The sequence below is a fragment of the Salminus brasiliensis genome, chromosome 1 (assembly GCF_030463535.1).
Source record: "Salminus brasiliensis chromosome 1, fSalBra1.hap2, whole genome shotgun sequence".
Taxonomy (NCBI): domain Eukaryota; kingdom Metazoa; phylum Chordata; class Actinopteri; order Characiformes; family Bryconidae; genus Salminus; species Salminus brasiliensis.
Window position 1 is genome coordinate 77231595 of NC_132878.1, and position 16364 is coordinate 77247958.

The 16364-nt window shown below is 43.7% G+C and overlaps 1 protein-coding gene across 4 annotated transcripts in view; it reads left to right on the top strand.

Annotated features, from left to right (window-relative positions):
- zfhx4 (zinc finger homeobox 4) overlaps window positions 1–16364 on the top strand; it is an 85787-nt gene that overhangs the window by 64523 nt on the left and 4900 nt on the right. For 3 of the 4 annotated variants that reach the window (XM_072689665.1, XM_072689655.1, XM_072689646.1), the window contains exons 5-9: window positions 4893–4994; window positions 9705–9838; window positions 10374–10574; window positions 10987–11107; window positions 11247–16364. The exon at window positions 11247–16364 is cut by the window's right edge and continues 114 nt beyond it. In XM_072689665.1, coding sequence (XP_072545766.1) covers window positions 4893–4994; window positions 9705–9838; window positions 10374–10574; window positions 10987–11107; window positions 11247–16364 — 5676 coding nt within the window. The remainder of the gene's footprint in view (window positions 1–4892; window positions 4995–9704; window positions 9839–10373; window positions 10575–10986; window positions 11108–11246) is intronic. The other variant, XM_072689673.1, reaches the window with a different exon arrangement.

Genomic DNA, 16364 nt, shown 5'->3' on the forward strand with positions numbered 1-16364 from the left:
AGGCCAAGATGACAGCGAACTGTAACCACTTGAACTCTACAATAAGACACCGTCATTATACTTTCACTTGCGTTTAAGTGCTAACTCTCCAATTCCAGTGCGTATACTCTCAAAATAAAGGTTTCTAAATGGTTCTTGGCTTGGATGTACAATTCTAGAGAAAAAATATTTGTACAAAAACATAACATCATTTGAAGGTTCTTTAAACTTTGAAAGGGTTCTTTACACTCACACCCTGACCAATAAACAAGCCTTTAAGAACCATCCACTAAAAGGTTCCTCAGGGAACCAAAAGTGGTTAGTCTGTGGCGCAGTTCTGAATAATTTTTTGGCACCTTTATTTTTCATTTTTAAGAGTGTATTGCTCCAGATGAGCCCTGAATCGGCACCAAAAGCCCTGCTGGAGAACGGCCACTATCCACGGTTTTAGGGTTGCCATGAGTAATGTTTTTACAACTTTGCTGTTTGTCCTAAAATTCACATTGCACAAAGCCTGTCAAACGATCTTGCACCAAAAAAAGGCTTTATTCTCGGAATTAGGATTTGAAAATATTAGAGAGGCCCTTGGAACATTTTCACCAATAATCCCTCCTTCTTAGAGCCATGTAATATAGGTTAATGCGCAGCTACTTGGACATCTCCTTAGCACTGCTAGCTGCTGCTGATGATAATGTTTGAGTGTGTGTGTGTGTGTATGTGTGTGTGTGTGTGTGTGTGTACTCTGCTCCCGGGCTTAGCAGCAGCAGCAGCAGCAGCAACACCCACTCTCCACGTTGATGTTTAGTATTTTAGACATGGTACATTAACAGCATCTGGTTAAGATCTAAATGCTTGTTAAATACGCCGAAATTTGGAAAAAGAGGGAGAGAGAGAGAAAGGGGAGAAAAAAGGATTGGGGTAAAAGAAGGGGGGGTGGCGGAGGATCAACAAGTCAGTAAAGGTTATTATCCTGAAAGTATTACATCTGGCCCCTAACAAAGTGGTGCAGGGTGTAAAGTTTCAAAGATTCTTTTAAAACAGAGGGGCCAAATGAAAACCACGAGGGGAAAGAATGTGACATCACAGAGGCCACGGGCTGCCCGGAGTGTAGTGAGTGTTTCTTACGCCTCAACTGAAAGAGACAGTCAAGAAATTAGAAGCATAACAGCAAACTTAGTATGTAGATGTAATTAAAATAATAACAGAAATAATAATAATATAATATATCAGCCTTTAGCACCACTACACATCACATCATACATTTTGAGTGAAATGCAGCCCTCTTTAAAATATTATTATTATTATTATTATTATTATACAGTTGTTATTATTATTATTATTAGTAGTAGTAGTAGTAGTAGTAGTAGTATTACTCCTGTTACATAAATTGTTAGAATATTTTTTTATATATTTATTTGTTTATTGTTGGTTGTTTATATGTTGATTACAGACCCCCCCCCCCCATCCCCAAAAGCACAAAAGTCCAATGAGTGTTTAGTGTGTTTGTAGTAGATGGAGGCGGAGGACATACCTTAATGAGGCCGATCATTTCTGAAGCCGCTGTGTTTCCACTGCTGTGTGCAGTGGGTGTCTCCTTTACCAGGCGGATAATGACCAGACTGAGGCGTTATGGCACCCATGGGGAGAGAGGGAGCAGCCTGGCCTCCCTGGCCGTCATTAAGCACTCACCACAGGACAGGCCCAGCGCTTTAATGACATGAAAGTTACCAGACTTGCATTTATGAATTTCCACATACATGCCCTCCTCCCCCCCCCTCTCTCTCTCCCTCTCCCTCTCTGTGGATGAATATGAATGTGGTAACAGTGCACCTAGCAGCTCCTCAAAACAAAGGACAGCTAGACGTGGCAGGCCGGCCTTTTCCTTTGTGTTAATGCTCAGAATCATTTGTCTGTCTTTGACTGCTGCGGATGCTGACTATCCTGTATTGGAGCTGGGGCTTGTGGGTAATGTGTTTGTGGTGCCGGTGGATGGGGGCTGTAAAAATTGTCCATGACTCTGCTGTTAGCCATTAAGTTTGATGGGTAAAGACTTGGCTGCAGCCTGGCCCCCCAAACGCATACACACACACACACACACTGCTGACACGCAGCCTCTGTAGCACATGCAGATTACTCAAACTGTTGCCAGGGTCAGGCACAGGGCAGACACGGCCATGATGTATAGGAAGGCATGTCTGGGAATTTCTCTTGCTCTTGAAGCGCATACCAGAAAAGCTGCAGCACAGCCCACCAAAAAGAGAGTGAGAGAGAAGGGGAGAGAGTAAGAGAGAGAGAGTGGAAGGAGAGAGGGAGGAAAAAACTGTCTGATGAGACCCAGATGATAGCGGCTTGTCTTTTTTTCCCCCTCTCTCCCTCCTTTACTACCTTCATAATTTGCCCTTTTCTTTTGCTTGACACGGCATGTTTTATTAATGCATTCCACGATAGCCTTAAAAATTTGATGCCCCCTCGAGGTAGAGACACTCGCTAGCACTTTGACACTTCATTTCCCAGCCAGGGGGAATGGGTCAGTAAATCCAGCTCTACACACACTCTCAGGCCAGCTAGAGGAGAGGGATGGGGCAAAGAGAGAGAGAGAGAGAGAGAGAGAGAGAGAGAGAGAGAGACTGGGGATGAAAGGGTGGGGCAAAGGGGAGGTGCCAAAGGGCTGCCCCATGCCCTTGAGTGTGACACATTGTGCTTTTATGTGGTGTTTGTTTGTGTGTGTGTGTGTGTGTGTGTGTGTGTGTATGTAAGAGAGAGTGACTGTGTCTCTTTATTAACTGGCCTGAAATCTGGTCATGATCAGAGGCTGGAAGGCTCCAGCTGGCCTCCCCCCCCCTCCACTAGAGTTGAGTCTTCTCTGCCTAGTGAAGCTCAGAGCAGGGCTCTCTTCCTCCCTTAGATTCTCTGATTAGCCCTCTGCACTAACACTGGCCTAAGCCCCTAGGAGTGTAAATATCTGACCTTGCGACAGTTCACTTGTGCTACAGATCATCGAGATTTATTACGATTCTTACAAAACAGTTGGATTCAAATCTTAAACTTCATCACAGTTCAGTTGTGATTCGTAAGAAATGATTTAGTGCACATCTTTAAGAAACAGTTTGATTCAGATCTAATATTTAATTTGATTTAATCAAGATTTTTAGTGCAAATTTACCTCAGAGAACACACACACAAAACACACACACACAGCTTCACTCAGCTCCTGATTTCTGATTCGTATGATAACGAAGGGGGGGCGTATCTCACTCACAGCAGCACACTGGTATGGCCTTGCTTGTTTTTCTTGTTTATCTGTTGTTCCAGAGTGAGAAGTAAAGTAGCAGAAGAACATGCTTTTAAACAAGCCTGGCTAATTTTGCAGTTTGCTGCACAGCTGTATGAACAACAACATGTGCAGCATGTGCTTCTGAAGAGGCTCCCAACTACACTCCACACACAACGCATACATAAATGCACACGCGTAGTGCACACGCATGCAAACACTCACACACACACATGCACACGCTGAGACACTGCCTTTGTTGCGGGATGAATTAGAATACACCGACACTGCACGAGCACCAAAATAGCAATTTTTGCAGCCAGCTGCCATCACTGACAGGAGATATTTCATCCTGTTGTCAGAATATTATTAATAAAACATCAGGACTAGAGTGCAGCACAATTTCTCCTTTCAATCACGCCCAGCATCTGCCATGAAAATTTCATGCTGTATATAATTTCCACTTAATGTGTTGCACTTAAAATGTCGGCGCCAGCGCTGTGTGGGGAATTTGAAAGGGTTAATTATATCATGTATCCGCCAAAGCTGGGGCCGCTCTGCTTACCAAACAATGACTTGAGTGATTGTATGCAAATGCACATGTGACCTTTTTGCCACCTCGTGGTCAATTTAAGCGGTTATTACGGTTTTATAAAATGGATGAGCGCAGCACTTTCAGCGCCATTTTCCCCCCTCTGTGTTTCCCTAATTTATTTAATTTCTTGCAAGGCCTTCCAAAAAATATTTCCAGTTTTTCCTCTCTCTCTCTCTCTCTCTCTCTCTCTCTCTCTCTCTCTCTTTCTAACCCCACTCCCCCTCCAACCCTGACATGCAGCACGATGGAAGCGGCATGGGGTGGAGAGGGAGAAGAGAGCCTGGTTATCTGGCATTACTCAGCCTGCTAAAAATTCATTAAAATGTGACATCAGCGCTGTGAGAGACAAATGATCTCTGGATGAAAGGGAACAGTGGGCCTTTCAGGGATTAGAGGCGCGCAGCCTCGACCTAGCAGCTAACAGCATAAACAGATTAATCCACTGGCAGCATAGCGAAGATCCACAGAATTATTAAACACGAGGGTGGGGAAGGGAGGGAGGGGGGGAGGGGGCCAAGCACCAGAAAGATTTTCTAGTGTAATCTGCCTAGTGCTAACAATCTGGAGAGGTGTGTGATCTGGCCCCTGGAAGAGAACTCGTCCTACACCGCGGCCCCTGCCAGACACACATTCGGCGTGGTGTCCTGGATGCTTATGCAAACCCGGTCAGTTATAGTAGCCCTACCTTACCTAACATTAGCAGTATAGTCTTTATATAAAAAAAACTCTATATTAAATAATTATGTCTAAAAACACCTGGAACACAAGTATAAATATTCTCAAAGTATAAGACTAGGCTACAGTCCGTATCAGTTCACGATAGAACGGCTGAGGTTGTGTACTTTTGAAACATATGGTGCAGACCACCACTCTAGACATTGCACACTGTGTCTCGATTTGAGTAATCTTATTGAAAGAAATCACTGAGGTCATGGTCATCTGCGTTATGGCTTGGATGGAGAGGCTTGAATGCTTTCCTTAGAGAGAGTGTAGGCTCATAGTAACCTGCAGTGGGTAACTGCTTGGCCTTCCTGTGCTCAATTGTAGAGGAACCAGGTGAGGACACCGAGGGACCCCGACGAGCATCCTCAGCCGAGGACAAAGACTCGAGCGAAGGTCAAGAGGGCAAGAGGACAGAGAAGGACTCCAGTAAGACCTTTAGTTTTGGTCTTTTTCTCTGGCACCCTCCTTCCTCACTAACTAACCCTCCACCGTTAACACACACTAACACTAACACACAAACACACACACACACACACATACATGCTGACACTCATACACCACGCCTGGGCTCCTGCCTTCTTTTCTCCTGCCCTGCCCGCCCCTGGCTCCCTTTCATCTCGACCGTGGGGCTTTTCCTGCTAATAATGGCCGCATGTGTGGATTGCATGTGAATGCTATCAGTAGCCTCCCATTGACCCATTTTAATCATAACCATCTGACAGCAGAGATGCGGATAAGTTGAAGAATATTACAGAATGACCAGTGAGATTATTTTTTAATCAAATCAGTTTGCGTGCTTGTAATTTTTAAGCGCCTTTCATTAATCTTCGCTGTACTTGTGATTCCTCTGATGACATATTAATTTTGCGTAAGCGTGGGATTAGATAGCACTCATGTATATATTTTTTCTAATATTGCCCTGCACCCTTGTAACCCTTAAATTAGTTTTTTTTTTCTTCTATTCTTTTCTTTATTTTTTCCCCTTCCGTTGTGTTTTGCCTGCTAGGATTCAGGCACTGCTCCACCCATCAGGGCACATTGTCCTCCCTGGCGTTTAACTGCGAATCTGCATGTATGTGTAACTGCTAGCATATTAACAAGGGCAGCAATCCTTACAAAACAGTGCTGTGTTGAGATCAGGGAACAGCCCCTGGAGCTAGCATCTGGCACAGCTACCTCAGGCTTTGTTATATTTGCTTTGCCAAATAAGAATTCATACATGCTTTTTATGTATGAGATGGAAATCTGCGGTCAAAATGAATATTACATTGGATGTCTTTTCATGCACGCCATACCTAGCTACATAATGTTGGGTTCAATGGTGCAGAAGAAATGCTGAAACAGGACGGAGCCTATTAGTTTAGCTAGTCATCTATCTTTTACCCATATATCCTTGACAGGCCTGTCTAAGGCAGCAGCTCGAATTTGCACTTCGTATTATATGCGGCATCATTTAACACAGAGCTAGGGATGCGCGTTTCCATCAGGTCAAACCTGCTCATGTTGAAGCAAAAATTTTCCTACATAGCACTCCTAAAGCAGCAACACTTAATTTGAGATTAGATTCCAAATGGCTACTGTTTTGGTTTATTAGGAGGTCAATCCACTATACTTGGAGATGGAGCGGTCAGGGTGGATAGAGTACGGGTTTTAAGGTTTGGACGGTTTAACCTATATGCTAAATACGTTTTTCTCATCTACAATAAAATGCTATAAAATGAGCAACAATAGTGAAAATTAGGGTCCCGCGTATTAAAGATTACACATGGCGATATGAACTTTATTCAGCTGTTAGAATATGCAGTTCATCTTCACATGCATGATCTTTCAAAACAGACCATTTTCCCTCAGCTTAATTTACTTTGTCATTTTAATCTAGTGTCACCATGGATTAATTATAATCCAAATTGCATTTTCCATGCAAATGTCTTAATCTGGATCAACTCCAGATTACTTTGTGCTTTGTTGAGATGTAACATGTCAGTGCAATGGCTTTGGGGTACAGAAATAAGACAGTAAACACTAGGAGAGATGAAAATTAGCTGTCATTACGGCTAAGAACATTTCCTGCATACCTGCTTTAAATTAGCAGGGAAATTAGCTGTTGCTCATAATGCTCTTTGTTTTTCATATTAATTTCTTATGCAATTCAAATAATGCAGATTAATGAAAAGCATGCAAGACAGACCAAATGTTGCATATTTTAAATTAGCATTTGCATTTGAAACACTGTTTGCATGTTTCTTAGACTTGAGCATTAATCAGTTGTTGTTTCTAGATATTACATGAAATTATACAAACATGATTAGCATATTTAATTGAAAGCCTGTGGCTACAAATTCTTTTGATGGCTCCATTTTATGATAGTCAGTGTCATGAAGTGTGTGCCAAAATACAGCATGTGTCTGTTCCTGTAACATCTAAAATGCATGGCAGAGCAAATGCATTTTTCTGGGTTGGGGGTAAAGCGTGGGTCCACGGTGGGAGCTGGGGGTTCAAAGTGTGGCATTCAAATGTTATCAAGTGAACCATAGGTCACTCTAATGCGTGACCTTAACCCGGCGTCCCCGTAAATCACTAAAGTTACACAGAGGCTCCGGCTTAATTTATAGCCCACTAACCTCAGCCAGACTGGCGGGTCTGAGGTCCAGGAAATTGAATAGTAAATTCATGCTGCCTTTATCAAGCAGCTCCTGTATAATTGACATTTGCCGGGAATGTAGAGACGTATTATTTTGCTGCATGTTGCGATGACGTTTTCTTTTTGTACAATGCATTGTCCCTGGAGCGCTAAACATGCAGGGGCGCCACAACGTGCATATTAATATGCATTTTTCGTTTTCGAAAGCGGTGGTTGCAGTGCAGTCTCTGCATCAAATTTGGTTACACGGATGGATATATATTAAAAAAAATCATTTTCACATTGTAAAAGATAGAAAGGACCTGGGGCTGCAGTATAGATACTGTATTTTGCCTTAATGCATTAATTGTTAAAATCAGAATAAATGTAATATGGAAGCTGGACATGATGCAAAATGGTGGGTGTAAAGAGCAAGGCATCTATCAGTCTTCCTTTGGAATAGAAAGTTGTTGCAATTATCAGGGGTATTTAAAGAGGCCATGTAGAGGCAGCGTGATTATGCCATTGACAGTTGTAAATAAAGATGGGTGGCCAGTCTGCTGCCCTGGCTCTTATAATGCATACAGCTTGAATGTCATAAATCACTTTTTGATTTATCTAATCAACCAAGGTCCTGCTTCTCAAAGGCATTTGTCATTGGGGGATGGGAACAGTGTCACAATTATTTAATCTATTGCTTCATTGCTTTGTCTGAAAGACAAAGAGGGGAAAAAGGCAATTTCATTTAGTGGACGATGTAGATACTGAACCAAAGGATAGCTTGAACTGCATTATCCACCCAAAGCACACAAAGGCACTATGAAAAAAAATGATAAGGAGGCCATAATTGCCCAGATGAAACAATGCCTGGGGTTTATAATTCTTCTCATTTTATCTTATTTTAGGTGTAGCACAGAGTGTGTAGATCAGGGTGATACACATCTAAAACTACTATTCCTCTCTGTCCAGAGATACTAGTCTTTTGAAAGGTTTCTCTCTCTTTTTTTAGTCCCTTCACCAGCATGTCCATCTGCAGTTCTTTGTAAGTGCTTATGAAAGCAGCATGTTGATTAAGAAAATAAATCATAAAGATGGATCCTCATGTAGCACACAATCAGATTAGCCCCTAGACTATACATTTACATTCAATATGATGGCAATCAATGGAAACGACTCATCGCATTGTGAAATGTATTTGCACCCGGTTGTCCAGCAATCGGCTCCTCGCCCTGGAAATAATTTAGTTGCAAATTGACTGGAAGATGGTGAAAATTGAAAGTTAAAATTAGAAATACTCATAATAAACAGCGAGAGGAGAAAAAAGGTCAGAAGATGCGGTGCGGCAATGAGATTGGGCCGCCTGGCAAATGAGGTTTTCTGTTTGTCATGAAATGTATGTGACATGCCTCCCCAACGCTGCAGGGATATCAAAGCCGGGAGAAAAAAGATTACCTAGCAATTTGAGACTGCAGAAAATACTCTGATGCTCTTGGAAATTCGTATTGTGCCCTTGTGGGGCTTTTCTCCCCCATGTCACTTCCCTTGACAGGCTAATATGTCAGGCTTCTGATATGTAGGATTACAATGAAATAAGCAGAATACCTCATGATGCAAAGAATTAAATTGCATGAACATCCAAACGAAATTCATATGCACTGAAAACAAATAAAATGCAGATGGATAAAAAATATACACTCTATTTCTTTTTTAAATCAGTGCAGTGGCTTTATTTACACCATCCATTTCCGTGCAGCTTTTACTAAGCTTTGATTCACAAGAGTAAGATACACATTTAGCCTAGAGTGACCAGATTAGAGAGGCATGGCGTCTGGGCTTTCTTTGTGTTCTGCATACTCAGGGAGGGGATAAATTGCATAGACTGAGCAGGCTGGGACAGTGTCTGTATCTGGGGATGAGGGTAATGAAAGATTTATCACCCTGTGCAGCATTCTCTAAATACAACTAGGGGCTGATTTCCCGAATTGAGCTCAGCTGAAATGGTAATAACATTTTTGCCCTCTCCAATGTACTGTGTTGGGCATGGATATTTAGGGTAATGCAAGGGAAGGTGATTTGGGAATCAGTAGTACACAATAGTGCTGTGACATATAGCGTGGTGATAATGCATTTGACACACTTATATATATATATATATATATATATATATATATATATATATCTTAATTACTAGAATTGCGTTGTGCAATTGTTATGTTCTTTTGTTTTTACATGTGGTGAGAATCAATGACCTATGTGTATTGGAATGATTTATTGTTCATTCTGTTTAGATGCATTGATTAGTCATTTATATTTATTGTGATTTGTGGGGTATTATTCTATTAGATATTTACTCAATCTTTTAAAATTATTTTCATTTAATCCATGACCATCTTAAGCTAAGCTTACAAGTAATCAGTAATCAGTGGTCTGGCATTATTTGGTAATGTGAGCAGATTTATCTGTATTTAGTACCTAAAATAAACTTGACTGAAGGCATTCCGTTTGTTTATTTTCAGGAGTTAATACACTGGCTAAAGAAACCCTGGGGAATGCTGCAGCGGGGAAGCGTTCACTTCTACAGGAGAAAGAAAATGACACTCCGCCCAAGAGGCCCAGATCAGCTGAGGAGAAGACACTCACCAATGAGCAGGTGAGATAGAATGGCCATGGCAAAGAGAGAGATAGAGAGATGCAATGCACCCTTGTGCTCAAGTAAAGTATGTGGATAAGCCTTTACCCTTTGCATCCCTTTAAATTATATGTGTTTTTAAATTAAATTATGAAGTATTAGCATGCCTTGCAGGATCCTGGGAAGTGCACGACTTGAGTCATTTCTGAAATGGATTACATTAAGACAGGTGGTGGGAAGCAGCAATTTGAAAGTACTCCATGTAATGAGAGCCAGGCATAAAAGCATACACATCTTTGTCATTTGTAATTTTCTGATTACAAATTCCAGCCAATTGTGTTTTGTTAATAAAATTGCTTGAGTTGAAAACATAAGTGAATTACATGAAAAATAGTTGCTTTACATTATGTACAGTGTATCCAGAAATATTTATCCAGAAATTCATTTGGTTTTCAAGCGGCACTATCCTATAGCCGTACTGCACCACATATAGCCATGTGTAGCAGTCTTAGTACTTTGAGTTATGACCATGCAATGATAAACGCTGTCATTTCAGGTGCAGCAGTGCCCATACTGTAATTACAGTAGCAAGGACGCAAACCGTCTGCAGCTGCACATCATGTCCCAGCATTCCATGCAGCCTGTCATCTCCTGCCCCCTGTGTCAGGATGTCCTCAGTAACAAGATTCACCTGCAGTTGCATCTCACCCACCTCCACAGTGTGGCTCCAGACTGTGTGGAGAAGCTACTTATGACGGTATGTAAATCACATTTTCCCTCCTCACTATCTGACCCTGTAAATCTCTATCAGTAGGTCGCACAGGGCTGTCAAGCTTGCTATGAAGTCCAAACATGCACTGAGCAGGATTGACAGGGAATGGCTTGTGTGGAGCATTTCCCATGCACTTACCCTGTTCTACAGAGAATCCAACATGAACTTGGATGCTGTCCTGTAACAAAATGACCAATAAGAACTGCTTTTTATAGCACTGTGCATACTCAAACTAATATTTCTTTAAATAAAATTCCTGAATATCCTTCTTTTTGTTGTCTATGTTTATATTGCATTGTATCTTTTTAAATATATAATTCCTTGCTGTTATTTAGCTTACATTTATTCGGCTGTGTGCAATTTCGGTAACACTGCATATATACCATGTCAATTCCAGGTTTCAGGTCCCGATGTTACAATGCCCAACAATTCTTTGGTACCTGCACCAGTACATGACAAAGCACCATCTTTGACAGACTCTTCAGCTGTTGTCCCTGAGGGATCTGGTAAACCCATGGGTAAGCACATTATACAGCACTTTACAGTTATTATGAGCTGAAATAAACTCCTCAGTAAAACATAAGCAATAATCTATTTATAATGAAAAATCTCAGGACGACTTTTAAAACAATCTTCCCTCTTTCTATGTTGCAACAGGAAATGGCTCGAAGGATTTAAAAAATAGCACAGGCTCTGAAAAAAGTGAGCTTGAACTTGCCAATGAAGAACTTAAGCCACCAAAAGAGGCTGCTGAGGCTCCTGACTGGAAGAAAGCCAGTGGGCAGGACAGGAAAAGCCCAGACTCACTGCAGGAACACCTGAGTGACCTGCAAAAGCGCCAGCAGCTCTCAGTCTCTGATCGCCATGTTTATAAATATCGCTGCAACCACTGCAGTCTGGCGTTTAAGACGTTGCAGAAGCTTCAGATACATTCCCAGTACCACGCCATTCGGGCAGCCACCATGTGTAGCTTGTGCCAGCGTAGCTTCAGGACATTCCTTGCCCTCAGAAAGCACCTAGAGACTGGCCACCCGGAGCTTAGTGAAGCTGAAGTGCAGCAGCTGTGTGGAAGTCTGCCCCTGAATGGTGATATCACAGAAAGTGAGGCCAGAGCACTGGAAGAAGCACAGATCTTTGAACAAGAAATGGATAAAGATGAGGATTTAGATCAAGAAGGGAAGGCCAGTCCCACTGGAAGTGACAGCAGCTCTCTGCTCGATGACATGGGTTCTGAGCCGAAGCGGACCTTGCCTTTTCGAAAGGGTCCAAATTTCACCATGGAGAAGTTTTTAGACCCTTCCCGTCCATACAAATGCACAGTGTGTAAGGAGTCTTTCACTCAAAAGAACATTCTTCTCGTTCATTACAACTCTGTCTCACACTTGCATAAGCTCAAGAAAGTTCTCCAAGAAGCCTCAAGCCCAGTTCCCCAAGAGCCAAGCAACAACATTGACAACAAACCATACAAATGCAATATCTGTAATGTTGCTTATAGCCAAAGTTCTACCCTGGAGATTCACATGAGGTCTGTCCTACATCAGACTAAAGCCAGAACTGCCAAGCTGGAGACTAGCAGCAGTGTTGGAAGTGGAGGAAGTGGAGCTGTACCAGCGAATAGCCCTGTACCAGTCAGTCAGGGAAACACCGAATCTGTGAGCTTACCAGTATCGTCTAACAAAGAAAACACTGTAGATACCAAAGAAGTCAACATAAAGCAGACTACTGATCATATTGCTGTTCAGCCAACTCATCAGTCGACCCCATCACCAGCACAGCTTCAGATGCAACTGCAACATGAGCTCCAGCAGCAGGCTGCCTTCTTTCAGCCACAGTTCCTCAATCCAGCATTCTTCCCCCACTTCCCAATGACACCAGAGGCTTTGTTGCAGTTCCAACAGCCACAGTTCCTCTTCCCATTTTATATTCCTGGCACAGAGTTTAATATCAGCCCTGAGCTGGCATTGCATTCGGCTGCATTTGGGATGCCTGGTATGACAGGGTCATTCCTTGAGGATCTGAAGCAGCAGATGCAGCAGCAGCACCAACTGGGCCAACAGCAGCTCCAGCTGTCCCAGCAGCAAGCTCAACAGCAGGCCTCACAGTCGCAGATGCAGCAGCAGCAACAGCAGCAGCAAAAGGCACAGCAGCAGAGCCACAAGCCTAAGACAGAACCCAACCACATCACTGTCTCTGAGATTCAAATGTCTAGAGAGGCCGAAGAGCACCTGGAGAAGCAAGAGAGCAGAGCAAAGCAGGATACTCTCAGTGACTCTGACAACACTAAAGACAACAAAGATTCCAAAAAGCCGAAATTCTCAGAACCTTTAATTCCTCCCCCACGTATCATTTCTGGAGCCAGAGGTAATGCTGCCAAAGCCCTACTTGAAAACTTTGGCTTTGAGCTGGTCATCCAATACAATGAGAATAGACAAAAGAGTCAGAAAAAGAACAGAGAAGAAGAAATAAATGACAAATTAGAGTGTGGGATGTGTGGTAAATTCTTCTCCAATATGTTAATACTCAAGAGCCATCAGGAGCATGTTCATGGGCAGTTCTTTCCATATGTGGAGTTAGAGAAGTTCGCTCAGCAGTACAGAGAGGCATATGACAAGCTGTACCCCATAAACCCACCCTCTCCAGAGACGCCTCCTCCTCCACCACCTCCACCACCCCCAGCTCCAGTGACCACTCTTACTGCCACCTCTACTGTAGGCAAGACACAAGCACCGTCTCCAGCACCCCTGCAGGCTCCTCCACCGCCGCCACCACCACCTCCTCCACCACCTCCACCGCCCAGTGCACCTCCACAAGTGCAGCTTCCTGTCTCTCTTGACTTGCCAATTTTTCCGCCATTGATGATGCAGTCTGTGCAACACCCTGGGCTACCCCCACAGCTTGCTCTGCAGCTTCCAACAATGGACTCTTTATCTTCTGACCTCACACAGTTATGTCAACAGCAACTGGGACTGGATCCAAACTTCTTGCGGCAATCCCAGTTCAAGCGTCCTCGCACTAGAATCACTGATGATCAGCTGAAAATCCTCCGTGCTTACTTCGATATAAACAATTCTCCCAATGAGGAGCAGATCCAAGAGATGGCGGAGAAGTCAGGACTTCCACAAAAAGTCATCAAGCACTGGTTCCGCAACACACTTTTTAAAGAGAGGCAGCGAAGCAAAGACTCCCCATACAACTTTAGCATTCCGCCGATGACAACGTTGGACGACCTTAGACTTGAATCTCAGTTAAGTACACACGAATACTACAAGACTGATTCTGGCATGAACAAGAGGTCATCAAGGACTCGTTTCACAGACTACCAGCTAAGGGTTCTCCAGGACTTCTTTGATACCAATGCCTACCCCAAGGATGATGAGATTGAGCAGCTCTCTACTGTCCTCAGCCTGCCCACACGTGTAATTGTGGTGTGGTTCCAAAATGCTCGCCAGAAGGCACGAAAGAGCTACGAAAACCAAGCAGATGCCAAGGATACTGAAAAGAAAGAGCTAACAAATGAGCGTTACATCAGGACCAGCAACATGCAGTACCAGTGTAAGAAATGCAGTGTCATTTTCCCTCGAATCTTTGACCTCATCACCCACCAGAAGAAGCTGTGCTACAAAGATGAAGATGATGATGGTGCAGATGAAAGCCACTCTGAGGAGAATGCAGAAAATCTTGAGCAATGCTTCACAAAGCAGTCAGAGTCTACTAAACAACTCATTACGGCAACCAGCTCCGGCTCCAGTTCCCCGTTAATGCCATCACCACGCCCTGATGTGGGGAAAACCTCACCCAAACCTGAGCTTCCCAGTGAGAAATCAAAGCAGACTGACGCCGTCCCTTCACACACACCAAAGCCCATGGCCGATCCAAGACCCTCCAAAGCCTCCACCCCTCAGCCTCCTCCACAGAAGATCCCTCAGCCACAAATGACAAGGCCCCACTCCCAACCTCAGTCTGCAGCTGTCCCATCTAGCCCTCTTTCCATTGCACTCTCCTCGCTTACCAACAGCCTCCCACCTCAGATGTTACAGTACCAGTGTGACCAGTGCAAGATTGCTTTCCCGACTGTAGAGCTGTGGCAGGAACACCAGCATATGCATTTCCTTGCGGCTCAAAACCAGTTTTTGCATTCACAGTTCTTAGAAAGGCCACTGGATATGCCCTACATGATCTTTGACCCCAATAACCCTTTAATGACAGGCCAGTTGCTTTCTGGAGCGCTTTCCCAGATGCCAACACAAAGCAGCTCTAGTCTTGCTACTGCTACTGGCTCTGGTTCCATGAAACGTAAATTAGACGATAAAGAGGATGGCTCCCATGAAAAAGATGGTGGGAACAGTTGTGAAGACCAGCACAGAGACAAACGCCTCAGAACCACTATCACACCAGAGCAACTGGAGATCCTTTATGACAAGTACCTACTTGATTCTAACCCAACACGAAAGATGTTGGATCACATTGCGCATGAAGTGGGACTGAAGAAAAGAGTAGTTCAGGTCTGGTTTCAGAATACCCGTGCCAGAGAGAGAAAAGGTCAGTTTAGAGCTGTTGGGCCTTCCCAGACTCATAAGAAGTGTCCTTTTTGCAGGGCCCTCTTCAAGGCTAAGTCAGCCCTCGATAGCCACATACGCTCACGGCACTGGCATGAGGCTAAACAGGCAGGTTTTAGTTTGCCTCCCAGCCCAATGATGCTTCAGGATGAAGGAGGTGAAAGTCCACATAAATACACTTTCTTTGAATATCCGCTCCTGCCACCCAAGCCTGAGATGAATGAGTGTGAGCTCCCAGCTGCATCCTCCACACCTGTCAAATTTTCTGAGGCACAGATAAAAAACTTCTTGAGCCCTTCATCCTTAAAAGCAGAAAACAGTGATGAGATTGAAGGGCTTAATATGAATTCTGCAGAGGTCTCTTGTGACACCAACAAAATTGATTTTGATGAGACCTCATCAATTAACACCGCTATAAGTGATGCAACGACTGGAGATGAGACTAATAATGAGGTTGAGAATCTCACAGCCAATGCTGTAGAGAAACTGGGTGAGAACAAAATGAACCTAGCACACAACTTTGAGGCAAATGAAGACAGATTCCCTTTCAATATGGTTAGCCCTGCTCTCAGTTTCTCCGGCAGAGACAGTGAGCAGTATTTCAGTTCCAGAGATGATGACCTAGATGAAAATGCTGATAAAAGTGAGACTTCAAGCTTAGCTGACCCAAGCTCACCCAGTCCATTTGGAAGTGCAAATTCCTTCAAGTCTTCAAAAGGTGGTGGAGAAAGACCTGGACACAAGCGTTTTAGGACCCAGATGAGCAACCTACAGCTTAAAGTCCTCAAAGCGTGCTTCAGCGACTACCGCACTCCCACGATGCAGGAGTGCGAAATGTTGGGCAATGAAATAGGACTGCCAAAACGTGTTGTGCAGGTCTGGTTCCAGAATGCCCGTGCAAAAGAAAAGAAGTTCAAAATCAACATTGGAAAGCCATTCATGATAAGCCAAGGGTCTCCAGATGGACCGAGGCCTGAGTGTACTTTATGTGGTGTGAAGTATACAGCCAGACTTTCTATTCGTGACCACATCTTTTCTAAGCAGCACATTGCAAAGGTGCAAGAAACCCTGGGCAACCAGGTAGACAGAGAAAAGGACTATCTTCCACCTACCACTGTTCGTCAGCTTATGGCTCAACAAGAGCTTGACCGTCTGAAGAAGGCAACCGACGTCCTCAGCTTGCCAGCCCAGCAGCAACCCGCAGTGGACAGTAATGCAC